This window comes from Gorilla gorilla, chromosome 11 (assembly GCF_029281585.2).
Source record: "Gorilla gorilla gorilla isolate KB3781 chromosome 11, NHGRI_mGorGor1-v2.1_pri, whole genome shotgun sequence".
In the NCBI taxonomy this organism is placed as follows: domain Eukaryota; kingdom Metazoa; phylum Chordata; class Mammalia; order Primates; family Hominidae; genus Gorilla; species Gorilla gorilla.
The window spans coordinates 98,090,607-98,117,202 of NC_073235.2; the positions used below are offsets into that span (position 1 = coordinate 98,090,607).

A 26,596-nucleotide genomic window follows, 5' to 3' on the forward strand; every position below is an offset into this window, starting at 1 on the left:
ATTCTCTTTTTAAAGGGGCAGAATAATTGGCATCTTTGAAAATATTTTTATAATTTTCAACTCTGTCAATCAAGGCAATGTATATATGAAGGAGTAATTAACTATGTTATAATATTTCCAGTTGTGCCCTCTATGTTTTATATGCAAAAACAAAGTTATCAAAAGATATAGGATCAATTTTAGTCCTAGAATTTAGGTCTTTTTTTTAGTCAGTTAAAAATCTTTTGAAGGTAGTCTTTAAAATATTTTATATAGCAAGCATGCTATACATATTTCCTCTAAAAGAAATAGAAAAATATTTTTAAAGAGTTAAAATGTTCAAAGTAATACAGAGACTATTTATTGATTTATTTTAAGTTTTCTTTTCATCAAAACACTATTCCACAAAAGAACTCTTTTTGTGAGACAGGGTCTGACTCTGTCACCCAGGCTGGAGTGCAGTGGCATGATCTTGGCTTACTGCAATATCAGCCTCCCAGGCTCCAGCCATCCTCTCACCTCAGCCTCCCAAGGATCTTGGACTACAGGCACATGCCACCACGCCCGGCTAATTTTTATATTTTTTGCAGAGATGGGGTTTTGCCATGTTGCCCAGGCTGGTCTCAAACTCCTGACCTTAATCAGCCTGTCTGCCTCGACCTCCCAAAATGCTTGGATTACAGGCATAAGCAAAGGACCCTGAGCCATTAAAATATTTTTACTGGGTAATTTTGGTGACTAATTCTAGTGCATTCTTGGCTAAAATAATTCTGATTAATAAAAATTTCTAATAACTATGAAGGGTTATCAGGTGTTTACTCTGTATATCTTGTGTATTTGGGGTCTTGTCTGTAGTTCTGGCAGTCCTCATTCACATATATTTACATTAGTAAGTAAATACATTTTATTTTTTTCTCCTAGAGTATCTTAGAGTATGAATTACTGGCTTTTCCAAGTAGTTTAGAGTGCACATTTTCAAATTCTTAATTGAAGTTGCTTTTAGGCTGTTGCTTTTAGAAAAGTTGCTTCTATATTAGATTTTTGCCAAAATAATAAGGAGAAATATATTTGTAAAGGGAGAGTTATATATTACTGTGTAAGATACAGTTTATCTTCAGGTTAATGCTTTTGTTACCAACTCACTTTGTCCCATGTAGTTATTTTAAGTTCCCTGTCCTTTTTGTCTCTATTTTTTTGTTCAATATGATTGGATCTAGAGAGCTGCAGTAGTTTTGACAAACCATTTTTGATTTAGCTGGCCAATAACTTTATTGGCTCTAAGACCTCGTGTCTAAAATTTATACCTATGACTACTTCTGACTTATTTCATTAAGTTCTTCCACTGATTTTATTTTTCCTGTCTATAAATGGGGGACAAACAAACTAGCCTGGTGATCATCATTAAGTTAGCCTATAAACCTTATTTGAGCATATATTTTTTCTTTCTAGAATAAGGTTTTTGACATCAGCTCCCCGTGGTTTGTCATCCCAACAATAGTTAGTTAGAGCAATCACTGCCCTACCCCTGCCCCTGTGGTTTTTTGTTGTTGTTGTTTGTTTGTTTGTTTTGAGATAGGGTCTTACTTTGTCACCCAGGCTGGAGTGCAGTGGCACAATCTTAGCTCACTGGAACCTCCGCTGCCCAAGCTCAAGTGATCCTTCCACCTCAGCTTCCCAAGTAGCTGGGGCTACAGGCATGTACCACCGCACTTGGCTGATTTTTGTATTTTTAGTCCATATGGAGTTTCACCGTGTTGCCCAGGCTGGTCTCAAACTCCTGGACTCAAGCTATCCGCCTGCCTTGGCCTCCCAAAGTGCTGTTTAGAAGCGTGAGCCACCACGCCAGGCCGCAATCCTCCTCATCCTTTCTTTCCACTAACCAGGATATATTATTTTTGTAATAAATATGATCCTGGTTCCTCAAGAATTGAGTTCCTGCTCCTTCCTTAATCCAAAATCCTTGCAAGGATTGAAGCCATTGAATCCAAATCTAGTGGGTAGATCCTCAGCCCTCTAATACTGGTTGTGTTTGAATCTTATTTTGCCTCTTAGGTTACCTATATTTACGTGATAGGAATTCTCTTTTAAGATACAGGGGAAGCCACAGAGCTTCTATTAGTGATAGATTATCTATTGTTTTAATTCAGTGAGATAATTGAGCTAATGAGTATTGGCTATAGTGTTAACATTACTGGATATTGTGAATACAACGCCCATTGGATAAAACAGTTTTATTGATAAAGTTCAGCCTTTAGTGGGACAGTTAGTATCATCTCCCTATCTTTACTTTTCCTTGTTGTTGAAAATTTTGAGTTATTTTGATGAAGAGATGTATTTTTTCAATATTATATCACAGACTTAATAAAGTCTTTCAGCAGATTTATAGTCCTCTTAGATTTGATTTGAAAAATAGTATTTTAGATTAAAATCTTTATAAAATTATTGCTCTTCAGTGAGATTTTCTGTAGATCTTAAAATAAGCAGAATTTTAAAAACTAATAACATTTCTATTTCATTTTAGGCCAGTAATAGAAATTGTAATGAAAATGTCCAGCCCCCAAACCACTGGCATATATTTCTGATGTCTTACCTGTTTGTGAATGACCTAGATAAAGACATGTATACAGAATTCCCCTTCCCCACCATACCTATTTTTCTTTAAGTCATATTGTGAAAGCATTTCTCTTGTGTTCTGAGCCAGTTAAAATTATATAGTGACTTTTTTTTAAGTGGTAAATTGTTACAGAAACCCAAATTGGAGGAATGGGAGTTTGGAACCAGGTGTGGAGAAAAAAAATCAAGAAAAATAGGACTGAACTAACCTTTGTAACAATAAAGCTACCAGTAATAAGACTTTTTTGTTATCTCATCATATGAATATATTTCCATTTGGGGCTATGTTACATTTCTTAAACTCTGTATTAGAAAGATTTACAAAGATTGTAACACATTAAATAGATACTTGGCTTTTTTAATGTTCTCAGGTGAGTTTTATAATTATATTCTTTAAATAAACAGCTTTATTATTGTGGCTCTGCCTTTAGACTTCGGGAAATTTTTATTTATAGTTTAGCTATTAAGTGAATCACAGCCTTCAGTCATTTTAAGTCACTGGTTCTTATCTCGTGGGCCATTGAAGGTACTATTTATAACTTGATCTGAGTGTCTTAATTCTTTTTAAACATGTTTAAGTTAGTTATATGTCATATTTTTGTTTTGTTTTTAAACAATGCCTTAAAGCTTTTATAATCTGGGTAAAATAATCTACCTTCTACGATTCATTTATCTTATATTTTTATTCTTTTTGGTAGTCTGTTGGTTTAAATTGTTATACTAATGTTGACTCTTAATTTCTTTTCTACAGCCTGGATTTGTGGTATCATTTCTATCACTGTCATTAGCCTGCTTTCCTTGCTAGGCGTGATCTTGGTTCCTATCATTAACCAAGGATGCTTCAAATTCCTTCTTACATTCCTTGTTGCATTAGCTGTAGGAACAATGAGTGGAGACGCCCTTCTTCATCTACTGCCCCATGTAAGAAATGTTTTTAATGTTTTTAAAAATTTAAAATAAAAATATTTAAGCTGAAAGGGTCCTTCATTAGCAAGCTATAGCACAGTAATCTAGTATTTGTATTGTTTTATTTGCTTATAGGATGAAGTATTTTTTTCTCCATTTTCAGAGTTTTAATAGCAATATTTTTTTAAATAAATTGAATCATTAGGTCAACTTTGCTTTCAATAGTCTTTAAAAAAAACTCATTGGATTAAAATTTGCAATATCAGTAGCAGTGAGTGGTCTTTTTCTATCTGTGTAGCATATCAGGTTAGCCTTTAGGAGAAATGCATAAGATATGTTGTAATGATTATGCCTGTAGGTGGTATGCCATCAGCATCTTTGAGCGGGAGTAGGCAGATACACTCAGTGCACTGTTTTACACTTAGCTCTTTATACATGGGGGCATTTATCTTTTCACCTGGCATGCCACTCCTTTTCTTCTCTTTGGGAACACTTCTAATTATAGGATCACAAGCCCATATTCCTAGTACCATGCTTACCAACCTTTTTAAAAGTTGCTCTCTATAACCTATCAATAGTTAGGTAGATAGCTGTCTATCACCAGCTAAGAGTATTTAATTCACTCTTACTATTTTTACTTCAAATTATGAAAACAATGGGGATTTTTCTTTTCCAAATATAAAATTGAAGTATTGAGTATTTCCCTTCTAGAGAATTTGGGAGACAGGATTATATTTGTGTGTTGTGTATATCTCCTCTCTTCTGCACTCTTGGTTGAGAATTCCAGATTTAGTATCTACAGCAATATATGGCATTGCTTTTTTTTTTTTAAATAAACAGGTTAATAAATCTTAAGGCTGTGAATATGAAGTTTTTGTTTCACCATTTCTACTAGCCATCAAGAATAGCAACAGTTTCCTTTAGAACTGGGCCTAGTAAGAGTTATTGAAGTGAGAACAGTATTTAAGTGCTGTTCAACTTGTTTTTGTATTAAGAAGGGTTAACTTAACCTAGCTGTTACCTTTTTGAGTGGTCTGATATCCTCTGAGAGGTTTAGATATCTCTTTGGTTGACCACTAGTTAACAGGAAAAGAATACAAATAAATTTTAGAACGAAGAAAGATACTTAAGTGCAGTTATCTAACTTATGTTGTATAAGATTACTGTTGTGATACTTGTACATTTCATAATGTTGAAACATAACATTTTCTATACATACATTTATGATTGCTAAAGCTTTAAAATATAGAAAATTACATATTTAAGGATACCCTCTTGCTAACTTTCCACAGTATATGCAGAGATAGCGACCTTATTACCTCTGAAATAATTTATAAGAGAAGAAATTGATGAAATAATCTGTACAACAACTCCCCCTGACATAAATTGACCTGTGTAACAAACCTGCACTTGTACCCCTGAACTTAAAATAAAAGTTGAAAGAAAAAATATATGATAATCAGTTTAAGAAAGAATTAGATTACAGGGAATCACAAGTGACTGCTGGTGAATTAGTTTGTGTGTTTTGTTTCATTTTTACTAAATATTTGGCATGTAAGTAGATCATGTTCACTTCAATTTACAAAGAACCCATCACTCCCTATTGTTACTTCTGGCTTGATTCTCTCACTGTAGTATGTATCTTGTTCTTATAGCATTTGACTTGGTGTCTTTGAGTTACTGTAAAATGTAGCAGTATTCTGGACAACTGAGTAAAGCAAATTAAATGGAAGACTAAGTGAGATAATATCTAGGGGAGCACTTTAAAACTTGAAAGGTATTTTTTCTGTGTCATTTAGGAGATTATAATTATTATAATTTCAAAATTTTAAATAGCATTTCAATTATTTGTTTAGAAGTTTTATTTGTTCTTATTAATAGTCTCAGGGTGGACATGATCACAGTCACCAACATGCACATGGGCATGGACATTCTCATGGACATGAATCTAACAAGTTTTTGGAAGAATATGATGCTGTATTGAAAGGACTTGTTGCTCTAGGAGGCATTTACTTGCTATTTATCATTGAACACTGCATTAGAATGTTTAAGCACTACAAACAACAAAGAGTAAGTATTTTTTATTTATTTAATTTTATACCATAAAACTCAAAACAAAAATTATCCTTTTCTGGGTATATGCTTTCCTTAATTATGATGTTGGTGTGTATTAAGTCTCAGTTTTGTAACAGCTAATCTTTAGAGTAAAAAGCTGACTTTGATTTTTTAAAATTAAATGTGTGGTTGTTGTTGTTGTTTGGTTTTTTTGAGACAGGGTCTCCCTCTGCCACCTAGGCTGCAATGCAGTGTTGTGATCATGGCTCACTGCAACCTTGACCTCCTGGGCTCAGGTGATCCTTTTGCCCCAGCCTCCCGAGTAGCTGGGACCATAGGCACATGCCACCATGCCCAGCTAACTTGTATGTATGTATGTATGTATGTATGTATGTATGTATGCATGTATGTATTTTGAGACAGATTCTCGCTATGTGGCCCAGGCTAGAATGCAGTGACATGATCTCCACTCACAGCAACCTCCACCTCTTAGGTTCAAGCAATTCTTGTGCCTCGGCCTCCTAAGTGGGTAGGACCATAGCTGCACACCACCATGCCTGGCTAGTTTTTGTATTTTTAGTAGAGACGGGGTTTTGCCATGTTGGCCAGGGTGGTCTTGAACTCCTGGCTTCAAGTGATCCACCTGCCTTAGCCTCCCAAAGTGCTGGGATTACAGACATGAGCCACCATGCCTGGTGCCCTCTAACTATTAAAAATTATTTGTAGAGACAGAGTTCTCAGTATGTTGCCCAGGCTGGTCTTGAACTCCTGGGTTCAAGTGATCCTCTCACCTTAGTCTCTCAAAGACTTGGGATTACAGGCATGAGGCACCACACCCGACATGACTTTGATCTTTGCCATTTTTGTTACTACATTTATTTTGGCATTTATAATCAAGATACAGCAGTCTCAGTTTCAGTTATTTTGTGTTACATCATACCTAATTGACTTAAATAGGATGGCAAAAGATATTTTCTAATTAAGTTTATTATAAAAATGTGAAAGTATGTAAAGAGAAGCAAGTTTCATCCGTCTTCTTAGGTAATATTTTTAATCGTGTGACTTTTATTGTAGTATTTTTTAATGAAAATGTTTTCACACAGAAAGTGTTTTCACACTTCTTACTGGAGGTAAGAAGTCAGATTAAGGGGGCTTTGTAGGAAGAAAATAAAATGAAATGATGGAAATGGTGACTCTTTTCAAGAATGATGCACCACTTTGGAGATGATGCTTGACGCTTGGTTGAACTGTTGCTTAAATACTCTGATGGTGATGCAGCTGTCTGTTTCACCTCACATTTATGAGACTACGAAAAATATCTAAGAAGAATTATCCTCCAAGAAAGTAAATTCAGGGCTGCTGCCATTCACTATGATTTATACTCCTCCCTATTCACTTCAGTTCACATCTGCCTTTTAAAGCTCTATCCTGAATACATCTCACTAACATGTTTGTGATACTAACAGTGATTATCTTCAGTATATTCTGTTTTTAAGTAAAGCTTTCCACAAAAAAAAGAGTTGGAAAATTCATTTTGTTAGTTAATTCCAGATACCTTTTTTGGGATGGTCAAGATCTTAAAGATGTGCAGTCTACTTTTAAGATACAATTTTATACTATTTTTGTTTCTGTTTTGTTTGCATATGTGTGTGTTTTGTATATATTCCTTTCATGATTTGGAACAGATCTCTGAACTGGGATTCATGGGAGTGATTCTGGTTTACATAAAACTTATTTGTGTGACTATGACTCATTCCTCATGATTTCCAATAGTTATCTAAATCATGAGAAAGAAATCTTACTTCTCATCTGTATTTTCGTATCTTATTTCAAATTGTATATTTTAGTTATATTTAGTCAGGACATCATCACATTTGTTTGCCTCCAAAGGAGAGGTGATTAAGATAGTGAGCCTAGAAAAGAAGAATGATAAAAGGAACTGGGAAAGTTCAACTTAGAGAAAAGTAAAAGAGAGCTAACAGTATTTAGATTTTGAAGGGGCTTGTGGAAGGTGAAGTAATTAATTCTGATGGACGAGTAGAGAATAAAATATGGTGGGAGGGATGCCAACACAGAAGGGGCTGCAGGGAAACAAGAGTTGGCTAAGTAGATTATTGTAGAATAATTCAAAAGAGGTGGTGGGGCTTGAATGAGGGTCATGGCAGAAGAAATAGGGGAGGAAAAGATGATTAAGGGAATTATTTAGATGGGAGAATCAAGAAGAATTCTTAGTTGATTAGATGTAAGACATGTAAGTATTTAAAAGTTCATCACTACAATAAAGTAGATATTGCAAAGTTTGTAAAGAAGTTTTAGAATTGCCAATTGAGCATCTCTAATGTGACAGTCTAAGATCTGAAATGCTCCAGTGAGCTTTCCCTTTGACCATCACGTCAGTACTCAAGTTTCAGATTTTGGAACATTTCAGATTTCAGATAAACAAGTTTTTTGTTTTTTATAATTTGATCTTTTTAATCTGATTTTGAACCTAAGCTTACTGGTGCTTATACATTTATTTTTGCAAAGAAAACTGATACAAGAATGGAGTCACCAAACCATGACAGCTTTTTTGTAAATTTGAAATTGTGGGAAGTAAAACACTGGAAGAACACCTTGGATGCAGGGAGTGTACTCTAAATATTAAATAGTAAGGAATTCTCAACTATATCAGAGAAGGGAATCTGGCCAGATAAGTCAGGGCATCTGCTTTATGGTAAATAGGACAATAAGTAACCTAAGATGAAAAGGTTATGGCATTCTTTTGAAGAAAGGGAATAGTGATACTTGAGTAGAATAGACATTTGACAGTCTGCACAGAATAATCAACTGTTTCAGCTTTCAAACCACAAGTTAAATAATACACTAGGTGTTGACTTGTTTCAGCAAGTTGGGGACCTTGAGGGTAATGATTTGCAAGCTTCTAAGAAAGTGGACTATCAGAACCAAAGCAATTAAACCAAATCTCAGCTGGTGTTTTCATTTTCTTTAATTTCTATATCCTTCTCATTGACTTTTGTACTGTTGTTGGCTCCTCCTTCCCCTTTTTCCCCTTAACTCATGGTTGCTGTTTTTTTTCTTCTCTTTAGGACTTGTCTGTATCATTATTTTCCTGTGAATGTCTTAACTTTTCCCAGTTTCTATTGGCTTAGTGGCTTACATTAACCATTACTTCTCTTATTCTCTGTGCCAGGATTCAAATGGGGAGTTCCTCTCTACTTGCCATTTGCTAGAGTCATTAACACTATTACATTAAAATTCAGCAGGCCACTGGATTAGGATGTGTAGGGCTAGAAAGTCCAAGAATACTTCACTCCCTGTCTGCATCTTAGTGCTTCTCCACATGGCTTCTCTTTCTAGGAGAGACCAATCTTCTTCATAGGATAGTGGCTGGCTTTCCTGAGCAAAAGCAAAAGCTTCCAGATCTCTATAAAGCTAGTTTTGGAAGTGGCAGAGCATCACTTCTCCTGCATTCTATTGATCAAAACAAGTCAAAAGGCTAGCCAGAATTCCAGGGCAGGGGGGTAGATTTCATGTCCTCATGGGTGGAGCAGAATGCTCATACAGGGAGGAAGGAAATTGATAGTGGCCATCTTTGAGATTACCTTATGCTCTACTAGCCATGCAAGCTTACTTATGCAGCAGTTAAAAGACTTAAACATCTGAAACATAGTTAACAGCCTATAAACAAAACCAGCAACAAAAAAATGCCATGCCAGTCAGTAAGCGTCTCCCAGAGAAAACTTTTTTTTCAACACTGTTCTAGAATAATTATTTGCTTTCTTAAATTAGCATACATTAGAAGCAGAAATTTAAGTTGGAAGAGTTGTTAGTGGTAGTTACATTGATAAAAGAAGAAAGCAGTAAAAGCCAGACTGTGAAGACATACAATAAGAAAAATTTAAACCTAAACAATGAAGTACAATAATTAGTATTTGTAACTAATTAAGGACAGATTAAATTATGTTCTCCATCTAATTCCAAGGTGGTAAGAAAGGATGCTTGTCTTTACTATAAGACTACTAAGAGTCACTTACTGTGATAGGTCCTTTCATACATCACCTCATTTAATCCTCATAAAAATGTTATTTTTATTTTTACAGATGAGTATTCTTATATTCAATAAATTTAACAAACTTGCCTAAGTGTCAGATGGAAACTACAGACTTAAGATTCTCACTCAAATTTGACTCTTCTTTATGTCACATTCAGGGAAATATAGATTGCATTAAATGTGAACAAAATTCAAACAAGCTTTAGTTTTTTGGAACTTTCTGTTACCTTACACTTTTGGATAAGAGATTTTACACATGTTATACACGTTTCATTTGTTGCATCTAATAATTCAGTACTGTGTGCTCTGTTCTTAACTTCAAAGTAGATGAATGGAACCTCTTAGTTGAATATTTAAAAAAATACAAATTTAGTTGGATTTTTCATCTCTGGATTGCTTTACTCCCAAGAATTTTTTTCACGCCCTTTTAAAATAATTTATATATAAAGTTAACACCATTTTTACCTGTAGGTGTTAATGAGTCAATATTGTTGCTAATTGTGTCCTCACATTTTATACTAATATCAGATACTATTTTTTTTCTTTTTTTAGGGAAAACAGAAATGGTTTATGAAACAGAACACAGAAGAATCAACTATTGGAAGAAAGCTTTCAGATCACAAGTTAAACAATACACCAGATTCTGACTGGCTTCAACTCAAGCCTCTTGCCGGTAGACAGCAATTCTGACTCAAGACAAACTTTTTTCTTTTTTTTTTCATTCAAATTTACATTTAATTTCTATTTACATTCATTCAATCTGAAATTAAATAATACAGTAAACTAAATACAAGATGAAAAGCAGAAAAGGTGTTACCCTCATAGCACTCCTAATAAGGCAGCTGAATAATTTATTTACTGATAGATGCAAAGCCAACTTGGGATAGGAGAAACAACAGTTTAAAGAGCAAACACATAGATGAACCTATCTTTTAGATGTTATTCTGGATGATCCACTGAGATAATACTTGTGCTATAAAGATAAGAATTACACAAGAAAAAGTACTGTATTAATCAGCAACAGACCACAGGTTATGCATGACAAAGACTTTTTTTTTTTGAGACAGAGTCTTACTCTGTCGCCCAGGCTGGAGTGCAGTAGCGCCATCTCGGCTTACTGCAAGCTCCGCCTCCTGGGTTCATGCCATTCTCCTGCCTCAGCCTCCCCAGTAGCTGGGACTACAGGCGCCCACCACCACGCCTGGCTAATTTTTTTCTTTGTATTTTTAGTAGGGACGGGGTTTCACCGTGTCAGCCAGGATGGTCTCCATCTCCTGACCTCGTGATCTGCCCACCTCGGCCTCCCAAAGTGCTGGGATTACAGGAGTGAGCCACCGCGCCCGGCCAACAAATACTTTTATGATAGTTTGTCTAGCTTGCTAGTGTCTCCTCCTATGAAAAAAGGTAGATGTTTGGACATTGATGTTTTTGAGAAATTAACCATTTTCAAAATCTATTCTTCATAAATTCAGCATTTCTCATGGGAATAATCTTAGATCTAGCCCTTGTAAGCTAGGAGCCATATGATTAAATATTCAAAATAGGTCCTATATTAAATATATGATCCAAGGCTCAGAATATTAATACTATATAAGATGCATCTTGTTTATAATCATTTATTACCTGTGGTAAAGAATGTTGAATTTATAGAGTATCACAGATGCATTCTCCACCCCTCCCCCTCAAATTATCTTCTGTCTCAAAAAATAGTATGGAAAAATCCCTCTTGAAGGATTCAAATTAGTTAAAACCATAAAAGGGGAAAAAACAACATAATTTTCCTAAAAATCTGGTTCAAGTTCAATATTTAATACTTTACATTATTAATCACTGCTGGTTTATAAATCCAAATTTAGTTATTCTGTAATGCTACAAACCTTTTTTTTTTTTTTTTTTTTTTTTGAGACGGAGTTTCGCTTTGTCACCCAGGCTGCAGTGCAGTGGCGCGATCTTGGCTCACTGTAAGCTCTACCTTCCGGGTTCCTGCCATTCTTCTGCCTCAGCCTCCCGAGTAGCTGGTACTACAGGCGCCCGCCATCATGCCCGGCTAATTTTTTGTGTTTTTAGTAGAGATGGGGTTTCACCGTGTTAGCCAGGATGGTCTCGATCTCCTGACCTCGTGATTCGCCCGCCTCAGCCTCCCAAAGTGCTGGGATTACAGGCGTGAGCCACTGCGCCCGGCAATGCTACAAACCTTATAATCAAATTAGTAAGCTTAAGTGATTATATTTTAATTAAAAAACAGCATGTATAAAATAAAAATATTTCCTATAATAGCTGATTTTAAAGAAAATAAGTGATGAAAAAATCACATAATCTCTTTTATATACTTACCTGGTATAATCATAAAGAACTCTCTTAGAAACTCAAGACTAGTGGCTGGGTGCGGTGGCTCATGCCTGTCATCCCAGCCCTTTGGGAGGCCAAGGTGGGCGGATCAAGAGGTCAGGAGTTCAAGACCAGCCTGACCAATATGGTGAAACCCCGTCTCTACTAAGAATACAAAAATTAGCCGGGTGTGGTGGCACGCACCTGTAGTCCCAGTTACTCAGATGGCTGAGGCAAGAGAATCGCTTGAACCTGGGAGGTGGGGGTTGCAGTGAGCCAAGGTCGCGCCATTGCGCTCCAGCCTGGGTGACAGAGCGAGACTCCGTCTCAAAAAAAAAAAAAAAAGAAATTCAAGACTAGTAATACTGACATCTTTTAAACTAGGCTTGAATTTTTACAAATAAATATAAATAAGCAATATAGCATAGGTGTATGCTTTCTGTGACACTAATGTGACACTTGACATGTTTTCATAGTCATAGTAGGGATATCCATTTATGAAATAGAAGTTCTCAATAAACTTTCCACAGCAAGGGAAATAATTTCACTTAATAAACGTGAAGTCAGAAAAACTTATGTATTTATGTGGCTGGTAGGCATGCAATAAATGCTTTTTATGCAGAAAAGTTGCAGTGTTTGCCACTATTGCTGGCAGTACTAATTATGAAAACAGTTTAACTGGGGTGGTTATACCAGCCAGTCACAGCGTACATGTTACTAGTAAATAGGACTGAAAAGGAATATTTTGGTGTATTAAGTTTCACTGGAATTTGGTCAGGCAGTCAACACTACAGTTAGTAAATACATTTGAAAACAAGTGTCAAGAGTATCACAAGCCATTTACTGTCTGAAATAATGCCTGTACATTTCAGCATAGCTTTTTGGGTTCTGGCTTTTCAGACATCACAAATTGTCAGAGAACGAGGATCTGCACTTTAAGTACAATTCTGCTCTTTATCATTATTGTAGCTTCTAATTTGCCAGCTACAGTTAATAAAGTTCTCAGTAGGCTGCTGCAATAAGGGAGGAGGGGGTCTAGAGGGAGTAATTTTTTTTAAAAAAGGCTTTCTATCCAAAGATGAACTCTTACTGAACTTTTATCTTCATGCTTTCCAGTTTTTCTCCTCACTTTGCCTCCTTTTGATTTCAGTTCCCTACCATTGACCTCATCCAGAGCATCTTTTAAATCTCCCCCCGAACCCAATTTCTTCTTTGTGTGTGTATGTTTGTTTTGTTTTGTTTTGCTTATTTTTTAATTGAACTCCAGAAATCATTTTTCTATTAGAATGGCTTCTAAATAATTTTAGGAAATATATTTATTTAAGAATTCTAAAAGACATTCACTTAAGAAATGTTCATTGCACTGCTATTCTATCTAGGTTTAAATTAGCAAATATCCATGCATTTAATTGTTGATAAAGCATATCCTTTGCTATAAATACAGGAACTGATGACTCGGTTGTTTCTGAAGATCGACTTAATGAAACTGAACTGACAGATTTAGAAGGCCAACAAGAATCCCCTCCTAAAAATTACCTTTGTATAGAAGAGGAGAAAATCATAGACCATTCTCACAGTGATGGATTACATACCATTCACGAGCATGATCTCCATGCTGCTGCACATAACCACCACGGCGAGAACAAAACTGTGCTGAGGAAGCATAATCACCAGTGGCACCACAAGCATTCTCATCATTCCCATGGCCCCTGTCATTCTGGATCCGATCTGAAAGAAACAGGAATAGCTAATATAGCCTGGATGGTGATCATGGGGGATGGCATCCACAACTTCAGTGATGGGCTCGCAATTGGTAAGTGGACTGGAAACCACTGTCTGTGCTAATCTTATGGACTATAATATGTATGATTAAATTTGGCTGGAGCTTAACAAATATACGGTTATGTATCACTCTGGTCAGTTGATTTTTCCCAAAGGCTACAGTTTCGTGTTCAGTTGTTACATTTGGAGGTGTAAGGGTATAATTTAGTGGGGTTTTTTAAAACACGTAAACAAATGTCTGTAGTATATTTCTTTAATAACTTGATTTCTCAAAGTAGAGTTACCATATTGAAAAAACTGCTTAACATTATATTTTCAAATGTATTTACATATCCCTAAAAGGGAACAGTTTAATTTCAATCTTAGGTTTAATAAATTTGCCATATCTTTGAAAAGGCAAAAAAAAAAAATTTACAACATTGAAAATCCATTGTACTAAATTCAAATATATTAATATCTTGCTAAAGTAAACTGATATTACCAGTTAAAGAGAACATTAAATGTGATCAATACATAATTTTCTTTGAGATCCAGACTCTTTTAGCACCCAGAGGTAGGCTTTGGTTTCTTTCAGAAAGCGGAGACCATGTTTTTGAATTTACAGTAGCTGTTTTTGTTTTTTTTTTTAATAGAGACAGTCTAGATATGCTTCCCAGGCTGGTCTTGAACTCCAGGCCTCAAGCAACCCTTCTGCCTCAGCCTCCCAAAGTGCTAGGATTACAGGCATGAGCCACCATGCTCAGCCTATAGTAGCTGTTAATACTAAAGAATAAATAATTCTGCTAGTAGACCTAGATGCATTTATAAATCTGACCTCAGTCCTAAATACTACCAGACAAGTAATACTTTGTGCCATTTATTTTCCAGGTCTAGGAAAGTTTTGATAAAGATGTTAGCCATTTAAATCCCTATAAAGATCAATGTGAGAGAGCAAGTACAATCTTAGACTTATAAGACTTAAAGTTGACCATCAAACCACTACTTTGAAGTTCTGAAAATTGTTACTATTCCCGAGATATTAGTGAGTTGGAAGGCTACAAAAATAGAGAATTAAATTCAATATGGAATATTGCTTTTATTGAATAGCTGTTTCTCTAGTTGTCACATACCTATTATACCCCACTATATGTTCAGAAACTATAGTGTGTAAGATAAGTGAGTCACTCATATGTTAAGAAATTAATTTAGATAGGCAAAAGAAACTGCATCTGTCATTAATGAAAATGTGAAGAGTTAAGATCAGCAAACCTTGTTTTTTTTCTTATCTTCCTCAGGTGCAGCTTTCAGTGCTGGATTGACAGGAGGAATCAGTACTTCTATAGCCGTCTTCTGTCATGAACTGCCACATGAATTAGGTAATATAACCTTAAAAATTTTACCAGATTTAATCAAATCTAAGACTTCCTTAATTGTAATTGCATTCAAATTTCAGAGATGTTCAAGCATAAAAAATGGCTGATGGCAACTATAGTGTCACTAATTGTAAGATATTTCATGATGTTAAAATATGAAAAAAAATGCTCCTTAAGATTGATGAAATGTTCATTTCTGTGTGGTTTCCTTTGCATTCAATAACATAGTTATGCTGTTATAATGAAGATTATAGATTATGACTGGTTCACTAAGTATAACTTTTAAAAAGAAATATTTCTTAAATACCACATTTGCTGTTAATCTACTTTTATTTCATATACCATGTAGACTATATTTTTAAAAGAATCAGGGTAAAGTTTGTAATTACATAATTGAAAGTTGTCCTAGATGTACCTAAGGCAGTCTTTCTTCATAAATAATAGAAAGTTAATATTGATGTTCAAAAATGTTACCTGGATGGTTATTAAAGATAGGGTTACGTTCTTAACTCGGTTACTAACCAGCACTGAGGTTTTAGAGTAATCATTTATTTCCAAAGCTCTTATTTTATGAAGTAAGAAGGTTGGATGATTTCTGTTTTCATTTTATATATTTTAATATTATAATCTTAATACCCAAAAATCTGGTATGTGTTTCTTATGTGATTTTGGTCGAATGGAACTGAATACTCAAAAAATGATCTTTAAAAACCTATATTTTTCTTTTTTCATTTAAAAAATGTTTTCTTGTTTATTGATACACTTTCAACTATAGTAATCATATATATTATGTTGGACTTCATTCTTTTTTTTTTTCGAATGCATTTCCCATTTGCCCTTAGAAATGAGCGCTGGAAATGAGCTGCACTTTTTTTTTCTAAAAGAGATATGGGTTACTTCCTCCTCACTTTGATTCACTTTCCTGATACATCCCTTACGTTTCTTACCTTATGTTACTTGTTACTATGTTTTAAAACTCTCCATCCCGATTACGATGAGTTAATTTAATCTGTTGTTTCTGCCCAGTACTCAGAAATGTGCTTTCACCACATTTTACATATTTAGCACCTGTTATTGGACACAGCACGTGGCCTTTAATTTCCTCCCATCAGAGATAGTAGTGCATTGAACATTTCTAGATTTGATACCTGTCAACTCCTCTGAGATATACACTCAGAAACAGAATTGACAGGTCTAGGGTATGCATGCTAAAGCAGTATGATTTCCAAACAGCAATATCTGAAAGTTCTTGTTGGCACAACCCTCCCAGCACTTGGCATTAACTTTTTTTTTTTTTTTTTCTTTGAGACAGAGTCTTCCTCTGCTGCCCAGGCTGGAGTGCAGTGGCATGATCTCGACTCACTTCAGCGTCTGTCCCCTGGGTTCAAGCGATTATCATGCCTCAGCCTCCCAAGTAGCTGGGACTACAGGCATGGGCCACTACGCCTGGCTAATTTTTGTTTTTTTGTTTATGTTTTTGTTTTTTGAGACAGAGTTTTGCTCTTGTTGCCCAGGATGGAGTACAATGGTGCGATCTCGGCTCACCTCAACCTCCGCCTCCCGGGTTCAAGTGATTCTCCTGCCTCAGCCTCCCGAGTAGCTGGGATTACAGGCTTGTGCCACCACGCCTGGCTAATTTTGTAGTTTTAGTAGAGACGGGGTTTCTCCATGTTGGTCAGGCTGGTCTCGAACTCCTGACCTCAGGTGATCTGCCTGCCTCGGCCTCCCAAAGTCCTGGGATTACAGGCATGAGCCACTGCGCCCGGCCATAATTTTTGTATTTTTAGTAGAGACAGGGTTTCACCATGTTGGCCAGGCTGGTTTTGAACTCCTGACCTCAAGTGATCTGCCTGCCTCAGCCTCCCAAAGTGCCAAGATTACGGGTGTGAGCCACTGCACCTGGCCTTAACTTTTTCTTTTTTACCAAGGTAATGGATGTAAACCATTTCTTTTTTATTTTAGTTGGTATTTATTGGTTTACCAATTTAGTTTCTCTCCACATTGCAATACTACTTTGGTTTTCTTCTTTTATAAATTAAAAAACAGTAGCTTAAGATGTAAATACTCATTCACACGGAAAATATCTGAGGGAAATGGAGATGGCATTAATTTGAAAGAAAAAATACTAATGTCACCTTTCGAATATGCAAGGGATTTCTTCATGTGTTTTCTAATTTAATTTTTCTGAAAACTCACCTGGCTATGAAATGTCTGTCATTTGACTGTGCGTAATTGTCTTGATTTGTAGTATTTGCTCATTTTGAATAGAACTTATCATATAAATTTCTTGAAAAATCAAAAACTTCTTACATAAAGCAGTAAAAATATATTAGTGCATACTTGGTGCTAATTCCTTGGGGCTTGATTCTGTATGGTTTCATTTACCTTGCCAACTTCAGACACATAATCTTATCTCTTGTTCATGCCCATTATCCTTTATCCAGACCAAGTCATCACCGCCTTTGTGGTGTTTTTGCTTAGACAGTTTTCATAGTCTTTATATCTCTGGTTTTATTCTGTTGTAGTATATCATTGCCAGATATATCTGCTTAAATGTGATGTTCTTATGTAATTAAAGTCTTCCAGTAGCTTTCCAGACATATAAAATAGAGCTGGATTTTATATATTTTTTTCCCCCTGTAACAGGGTCTCCCTCTGTTGCCCAGGCTGGAGTGCAGTGGCTTGATCACGGCTTAGTGCAGCCTTGACCTCCTGGGTTCAAATGATCCTTCTACCTCAGCCTCCTGAGTAGCTGGGACTACAGGCGTGCACCACCATGCCCAGCTAATTTTTGTATTTTTGATAGATAGGGTGTTGTCATGTTGCCCAAGCTGGTCTTGAACTCCTGGGCTCAAGTGATCCACCTCCCTCAACCTCCTAAAGTGCTGGGATTACAGGTGTGAGCCACCACGCCCAGCTTATGAGTCACACTTTCAATGACCTTCACTTCTTCTCTCTACCTACCTTTTTAGTGTTACCTGCAGTACATCCTGTTACATGTTTTTCATTTCAACTAAACGCAATTCACCAAATGTGTAGTGTGGGTGCCTGAATCTGTTTCCTTGTTTATACCATTCTCCTACATGGCTGGCCCAAATACTTCTATTCCTAGTTTATCATGTTAAGAATCTTCAACTTTATTACTGTCTTTTACCTCATGCCTTGGATTACTGTTTCCTCTAAGTTTTATTGTTTGCTTTCTCGAGGTCCTTCACCCATTTTCTTGTTAGATGCCGTATTTCTTAAACTGTAGTTTTTTAATGCACAGATACGACGTCTTATACTCTTCTCTATCACATACTGCTGTTGGTCTATCACATACTGCTGTTAGCCTAACTCCACAAATCAAGGCTATCAGTTTTTATATATGAGTAACATGTTGCCTCATATTTAATCTTTCACTTAAAAACTATTTTTAGTAATAGACTTGGATAATCACGCATACACCTCCATAATATACTAGAAAAACCTCCAACTTTCCTTCCTGTTCATCTACCCACTACCTGGTAAATGGAGTGTCAGGCTACTTCAAGTTTAAGTGTGGTTTTACTGAATTGCCATGACCTTGAAGGATTCACTCAGACACAGAATTGAAAACAAGTTGGAGATTAAGGATGATTACCTTCTTACCACCCTTTTTCTGTCTGCAATTTCTCATTGAAGGAGTGACACACAAGGGCTGATAACCACATGTAGAACAAATGCATTACATACATTAATAGCTAGGTAAGCCCTTGATACCCAATGCAGAGCTCTGGTAAAAAACTGGAGCGGAGAACTCTGCTTGGACCAGGAACCCCTACTGAGTCATTCAGACCTCAGATGTCTACCTGTTTTATCCCACAAATCAGAGGCTGAGATGTTGCTACTGCTATGAGAAGATATGTCAAGCCAGAGTATACTGAATTTTGCTAGAGGGAAAGGAGTGGGCTTTTAGAAAATGTGCATTTTTCCTAATGTTAAATTGACGTAAACTGTACCATACTGTAGCTGGATAGGCTACTAGGGAAGAAACAGTGTAAAGAAATGACCCAGCTTCCTCTTCTGGAGGTGACAGAAAGGGCTCTGGTCCTTGTATCTATCAACAAGTTAAGAAGTGGTCTAGGGACCATAAATAAAGGAAGTAAGAATATGATCGTGGAGCCTAGTTTTTGCCTTAAGGCACAGCAAAGGGCACTTTTGTACAACAGGACCAGGTCAGCGTCCCTACTCTGATCAGATCATCTATTCTTACTCGGAGAGGAACAGGATATGGAGAAAGGCATACAAGCTTCTTCCTCAGAACTCCCAAGCACAGGGAAAATCATTCCTCTATAGGTTGAGTTAGAAGCATGGGCAGATAGAGCCAGGGAGAAGTCCACTTCCCACTTTCTAGGTTAAGATGTTGACAAAGTAGTATAGTATGTCACATTTCAGGATAATTTATTTGATCTAAAACCTATTTTGCCCTGTTACATTTTTCATTATGAATTCTTAAAACAATTCTGAGATTTCCATACTGACCTCAGACCCTTGGAGGAAAAACATGTTTTCCAATTACATTGCAATACATGGAGACTGACCCTCAGTTGGTAATTCCAAGTTCTAGTGTTCCCTTTCTGAACAGATTGCTGTTTTTGCAGTGGTATATTCACTGAGACACAGAATTGAAAACAAGTTGTTTTAGAGATTAATGATGGTTACCTTCTTACCACTTACCCCTTTTTCTCTCTGCAGTTTCCGCAGGTGTTTTTTGTAGTTGTGTTTAGGAATGTGATACGTAAAAACATATCCTTAGAACCATAGAATAACATATAGTTCAGGGAATTTGACTGTAAGAGACATGAAGAAATTGAAAGCATTTGAGGAAATAGCAAACTCACATCTCATTTTGTGTTTGCTCTCTGGTGTGGTAATGGGTTAAATTGCCTGAATTACTAAGTCACTACTCTCTTTTCTGTGTTTGCCGAACTTATGTAGCTGAATTTAAGTTACAATACTTTGTCTTATCTCTTCACTGTTTTCCACCTTCCTTCAATAAGGAACTGTATAAGCATTTGAATAATTTACATAAAAGCCTGTAGTAGGAGGAGGCCATCTATAGGCAATGTAATGTTGGGGACCATCCAGAGGGCAGGAGGAAGACAGCCGCTTCCAGGTTTGAACTCAGGACAGATCAACCACCTGGGTGTCGTCTGCACTCTCAGAACAGCCCCAGAGTCTTGGACTCCACCAGGGTTTCACAAACTCCTGCCGGAATTCTGAGACTCCCACAGAGAGGCTTTTGACTGTGGATGGATGCAGAATTATTCTTGTGGATATTGGGATATGAGTGGGTCACCTTCCATTTTGACATCTTGGTCTATCACAATTTCCCAAACCTTCTTGATGTTGAGTAATGTGTTTCAACTTCAAGGAAATAACATTTTGATTAAAAAAAAATACAGCCATGGGGCAAGGGTTAGAAAACTTACCTGTTGGGTACTGGGTACTATTGTGTAGTATACCAGGGTGACCAGTCATACCCCCACACCTCAGCATCACATAATATACCTCTGTAACAATCCTGCACATGTACCCCATGCTTCTAAAATAAAAGTTGAAAAAGAAAAAAATATGTAGCCATATTATTAAGACTCAGTTAAGAGAGGTTATAGTGTTGTACATTTTTCCTTTCTGTCAAATTAAGGATTACATAGAAATTTAAAAAATTTTCATAATGTGTTAAATTGTCCACAGGAAATTGAACATTCATTGTATACATTTATGTAGAATTTTAACGTGTATACAACCATTATTTAAGACAAGAATAAAGAACCTTAAAATATATACATGTTTTAAAAAATCTCAATAGTGGATGTTAACAGATGTTAACATCTATAGCATTGGATCTCATTAGTTTAACAGCTTTGGCAGGCACACCTCATTCATTGTGCTAATGATATCCCTTGTCAGCAGGAAGGAAAGAATATTGATTTATCAAAAGATGAATAGATTTGCATGTTTACTATAAATCCCTGCTGTGAGGATTCCTTTGACTTAGTTTTAAAATGTTTATACAGGTTCTCACTGAGAAGGGAAATGAGGAAAAAGAGAAAAATATGCAGATACCTTTGAGAATTTATAACCTGAGATAAGACTACAACCAAGATAGATTTTAAAATGAAATAATTCACTTGATACAAAGATAATTATACAAAAATCATTTGTATTGCTATATACTAGTAATCAACAGTTGAAAATAAAGTTTTTAAAAGGATCTACTTATAATAGCATCAAAAACATGTAATATTTAGCTTAAATCTAACAATATGCATAGACCTACAAATCATCAATAAAAGAAACCAAAGGAGACTTAAATGAAGAGCTATACCAGGTTCAGGGACCAGAAGACTATTGTTAAGATGTTAATTTTTTCCTATAGACACAGTGCATTCTCAGTAAAAAATCCAGCAGGCTTTTTTGCAGAGATGAACAGCTTTTTAAAAATTTTATATGGAAAGGGGAAGGAACTTGAATAGCCAGTAGAATTTTGCAAAAGGGCAGCAAAGTTGATTTAAGATTTACTATAAAGCCACCGTAATCAAAACAGTTGGAATTGGTGAAAGAGTAGACACATAAAGCAATGGAACAAAGCAAAGAGTCCTCACATATATGGCAATTAATCTTCAACAAAAGTACAAAGAAAATTCCATGTTGAGAGGATGGGATAGTATTTTCAACAAACGGCGCTGTAACAATTGGACATCTACATGCAATTAAAAAAAAAGAAAGAAAAATACCTTTGACCCATATCTCACTATAGAAAAAACAATGAACTCAAAGTAGGTAATCTAAATGGAGACTCTTAAAAATAGAAGAAAATATAGAATATCTCTGTGTCTTTGGGTTAGGCAAAGTATTCTTAGATACAGCACTAAGCATACTCCATTAAGGAAAACAGTCATAAAATACACTTCTTACAAATTAAAAACTCTTCACAAAAGACAGTTAACAAAAAAGCAAGCCACAAACTGGGACAAAATATTTGGACAATACATATCTGACAAAAGACTTCAATCATAGTAAAACAAACAGCCCAACAAAATAAAATAGACAAAAAGACTTGAACAAATGTTTCACTGAAGAAAGTATACAGATGAGATTTCAGATGCTGGATTTCAAATTGTGGGCTGTCAAGGATGTGGAACAGCTAGAGCTCCTATACATTGCTGGTGGGGATGCAATTTCTTATAAAATTAGAAATATGCTTAACTGTGTGGCCCAGTGACCCCACTTAATAGGTGTCTACCCAAGAGAAATGAAAACTTATGTTGACATAAAAGCCTGTTTATGAATGTGTGCAGTGGCTTTCTTCATAATTGCCAAAAACAGTGAACAACTTAAATGTTCTTTGCTGGTGAATATAGATAAATAAACTATGGTTTATCTATGGAATATTACTGAGCAATAAAATAATTTTCTGATATACACAGTAACACGAATGAGTCTTACATGCATTATTCTAAGTGAACAAAATCTAAACTTGAAAGACTACATACTGTGTGCTTCCATTTAGATGATGTTCTGGTAAAGGCAAAATTATAGGAACAGAAAGCAGATTGTTGGTTGCCTAAGGGCAAGTGGCCTAAAAAAATTTTGGAAGGGTAATGAAAAAGTTCTAGAGTTTAATGGTGTTTATGGTTATAGGGTGTATGTGTTTGTCCAAATTCATAGAAGTCTACATTTTTAAAAAATGAAATAGTTGTGTAATTATACCACAGTTTTTAAAAGTATTAAATGAAAATAGTTCGCCTTGAATCTTGATTTGTTAATTCATGCTGTTTGGTTGTTACTTAGGAAGGAACTTAAACCATCTTGCTATCCAGTAATATTAGAGAAGGCAACAAAGTTGGTGTATTTTGTACCCATGACACCGTTGTTCATTGAGTATTAAATAATGCTCATTTTTAAACGCATTATTAAATTATAAAAGGAAGCAATGCATTTTGTAATCTAAAAGACACTTCTGTAGTCTCAGTTTGTTTTACATAACCTGCTAAATGAAATTGCCTCTTTAGCACAGTTGGTGTGTGATTTATTGAAAACAAGGAGAGGAAATTTGTTAGGGAAGTTAGGGAGCTCTTTCCACAGAGAAAAAGCTGAGAAAGACTGGAGAAAATTAACCAAACTCCAGGAGAGAGAAGAGATAAAAGCTGATATTAAATCCAGGTCTCAGCAGGAGAATTAAGGTATTTAGGATCAGAGGAGAAAAGATGTAAGGAGAATAGCATTAGGTGAAAACTGGACAATTACAACTTAGAAACCATTGGTAGATAATCTCCTTAGGTACATTATCTTAACTTTCCAAAATAATGCTGCAGTGTTTAGTTTGTAGCAATTTGTTGGAAGGTAGAAATAAACCTTGCAGTAATTTCTTTATTGTTAACTTCTCCTTGTTATAGACTATAAACCTTGTAACCGTGAGAGGTATAGAAGAATAATAGATCATGTATTTTTAGATACATAGCTGTTAAGATCCTTTCTTAAGGGAAAGAAACAAGCCCAGTTAGTATTCTGTATAGCACCTTGCATATGCTGAGTGTTCAATAATTGATTAGATGTTTGTTCATGTAGTAACTGAAACAAAATTATTATAGTATGTAAAGCTAATGGGTTTTTTTCTTTCATACCTCTTCAAGGTGGAACAAGCTATTGCTTTCGACCCATTAGCTTCAATACTATTATTATCTCTAGCATCATTTTGCCCTTCCACTGACACTTCTCTGAGCAATATTTTTCCCCCTAATGTTCCAACTTCATTATTTTTCATAGGCACTAGTCAAGCTTGCAGATAATGTTCCAACTTTAGACAGATGAATAAGAAAAGTGCCTTTCTTCTTATTTGGAAGGAGGGGGTGACAGGAGGAGAGTCCATTGAGGATCCTTAGAAAAAGCATTTCAGTATTTTCCCTCCTGTGAGTTTTTGTCTTACATCAGCTCTGTGGTCATGGATGATTTCACAGTCACCAATGTCACCATTCTTCATCAGCACAGTTAGAAACAGACTTTGGAGTATGGCTTAATAAGAACCTGGCATTTGCTCTATTTTCAGCATTGTTGATGCTCTTCAGAGTCTCAGCCAGATATTTATGTGCATCATTGTAGAAGCACGGAAAAGTGGTAGGAAGAGCTCTTCATTCTTACTACATTTTTAGAATTTTCAGGATTAAAGTTTTTCTTTCTGGGAAAAAAAAAATAACTGTAACCATAGCATAAAATATACTTAAAGCACCTGTTACCTCTGTTCTTCCTTAGGCCATTTCCCTTTGAAGAAAGGGTAGAAGTTCGAGCAGGGAGGTCTTGATTGTTGGTTACAAGAAGAGCGGTGACCGTGTTTTTTTCTTTTGTAAAAATTTGACATTTAAGTTGTACAGTAGAATTGACTTTTTTTGTGAGTACAGTTCTTTGAATTTTAACATACATATAGATTTCTGTAATCACTGCCACCATCAGGATCAGAGTAGCTTTGTCACCCCCAACAACCCTTGCCCCGTGCTCTTCCTTTAGAGTCGCAGCTCTCCACCATCTCTGTCCCCTGGCAACCACTAACTGTTCTTCATTATTATAGTTTTGTCTGTTTCAGAATAGATATATAACCTTTCAGATGGACTTCTTTCAGTATCATACCTTTGAGATTCATCCAAGTTTTTGCATGCATTATGGTTTAATAAGTAAAATATTTTATATATCACATAAAATACTTTTATTAAAAGTGTGTATCTTTTTAATGCTGATTTTATTTGTTTTCTCCTTTCAGATTTGTGTTTTAAATCCTGTGGTTTTAAAACATTCCCATTGTTTCTTAATTGCAGGAGATTTTGCAGTTCTTCTTAAAGCAGGCATGACTGTAAAGCAAGCAATTGTATACAACCTCCTCTCTGCCATGATGGCTTACATAGGCATGCTCATAGGCACAGCTGTTGGTCAGTATGCCAATAACATCACACTTTGGATCTTTGCAGTCACTGCAGGCATGTTCCTCTATGTAGCCTTGGTGGATATGGTAAGATATTTTATATTTTTTTGTGGTACTAAACCTGCAAATGAAAGAAATCCTTGGAAGTGGTTTGAAGCCAAACTATTTTTGAAAATATAACTCATTTTAAAGACATAATATCCTAAATAATCTCTTAAGGAAAGACATTTAAGTAGGAGGTTTCCTTTTATGGAAACCAGTTGAGTTGCTGAAAATGTCTGTCCATCATGTTACTATTTAAATAATCATTAGTAGTAGAGTTATAATTACAGAATTATTATACTACTTTAAAGACTTTGTAATATTGGTGTAGAAGTGTTTTATTTTTGTTAGCAAAATTAATTTTTTGAGTTTGTTTTATGGCAAACAGGAGAGAAATACTATTCCTGTTAGGTAAGCCAGTCTTCTGGAAGGAAGTGGTATATATTCCATAGGATTTATGTAATTTCTCTTATTTCTAAATTTAGCTTAAAGTTAAATGTAAATGCTAACAATTTGTTTTATTTTGATTTTACTTTAATACCCCAAATATGTTAGACAGTGTATTTACAGAACTAGCAATTAGGTTTTTATGTTAGTTTGTTTGTTTGACTAGATAGGACATTTACTTTTTTTTTCTGGTAAGATCACAGTCTTATTTCAAAATTACGCAGCCCTTTTTTTTTTTTTTTTAATGAGACAGGGTCTTGCTCTGTTGCCTAGGCTGGAGTACAGTGGCATGAATATGGCTCACTGCAGCCTTGACCTCCTGGGCTCAAGCAATCCTCCTGCCTCAGCCCCTGAGTAGCTAGGACTACAAGTGCCTGCCACCACAGCCAGCAAAAATATTTTTTTTTTAACTTTTTTTTATAGAGATAGGGTCTTGCTTTGTTGCCCAGGCTGGTCTCAAACTCCTGGGCCCAAGCAGTCTTCCTGCCTCAGCCTCTCAAAGTGCTGGGATTACAAGTGTGAGCTACCACACCCGGCCCAGCCTAAATTTTTAATCACAGAATTAATGCCTATTTATCATAGAAGGTTTTGAAAATGTAAACGATTGTTTCTTTTTGTTTACAAAGTTACCTAGGAGTAGTCATCTTCCCTGCTGACTTTTAATATCTCATTCCCTATTCTCACCCTCAGCTGATAACCTTCCTTCTGATTTCATGGGGAACACTGAAGCTATCAATCCACAAGTTCTCATCATCACTTCTGCTTACCTTGCTGTATCTATGCCCATTTACATTCTTTCCTGTTACCAAAAGGAAACTTCCTAGCTGGTGCTCCTGCAAACTGTTCCCTAGAACTGATCCTCTCGTGCTAACTCCGTTAAATTCTCCTTTCTCTTTCCCACACCATTTCCCCCCTTCTGCTGGATTATTTCTATTAGCCTATAAACCTCATATTACTTCTCCCTTCTTAAAGAGGTGGGGGACCTCTCTTAGTTCCAACTTCCCCTTTAGCTATCACCCTATTGCTGCTCTCTTTTAGGATATTTTCATTGTTTTGTTTGGTTGGTTTTGTTTTGGGTTATTTTTTGAGACAGGGTCTCACTCT

The 26,596-nt window shown here is 35.8% G+C and overlaps 1 protein-coding gene across 6 annotated transcripts in view; it reads left to right on the forward strand.

Annotated features, from left to right (window-relative positions):
- The window catches only part of SLC39A10 (solute carrier family 39 member 10), a 160,465-nt gene that overhangs the window by 125,992 nt on the left and 7,877 nt on the right, over positions 1-26,596 (forward strand). For all 6 annotated transcript variants that reach the window (XM_055379304.2, XM_019022503.4, XM_063695058.1 and 3 more), the window contains 6 exons: positions 3,344-3,513; positions 5,380-5,568; positions 10,157-10,277; positions 13,377-13,745; positions 14,989-15,069; positions 24,900-25,090. In XM_055379304.2, the coding sequence (XP_055235279.1) occupies positions 3,344-3,513; positions 5,380-5,568; positions 10,157-10,277; positions 13,377-13,745; positions 14,989-15,069; positions 24,900-25,090 (1,121 nt within the window). The remainder of the gene's footprint in view (positions 1-3,343; positions 3,514-5,379; positions 5,569-10,156; positions 10,278-13,376; positions 13,746-14,988; positions 15,070-24,899; positions 25,091-26,596) is intronic.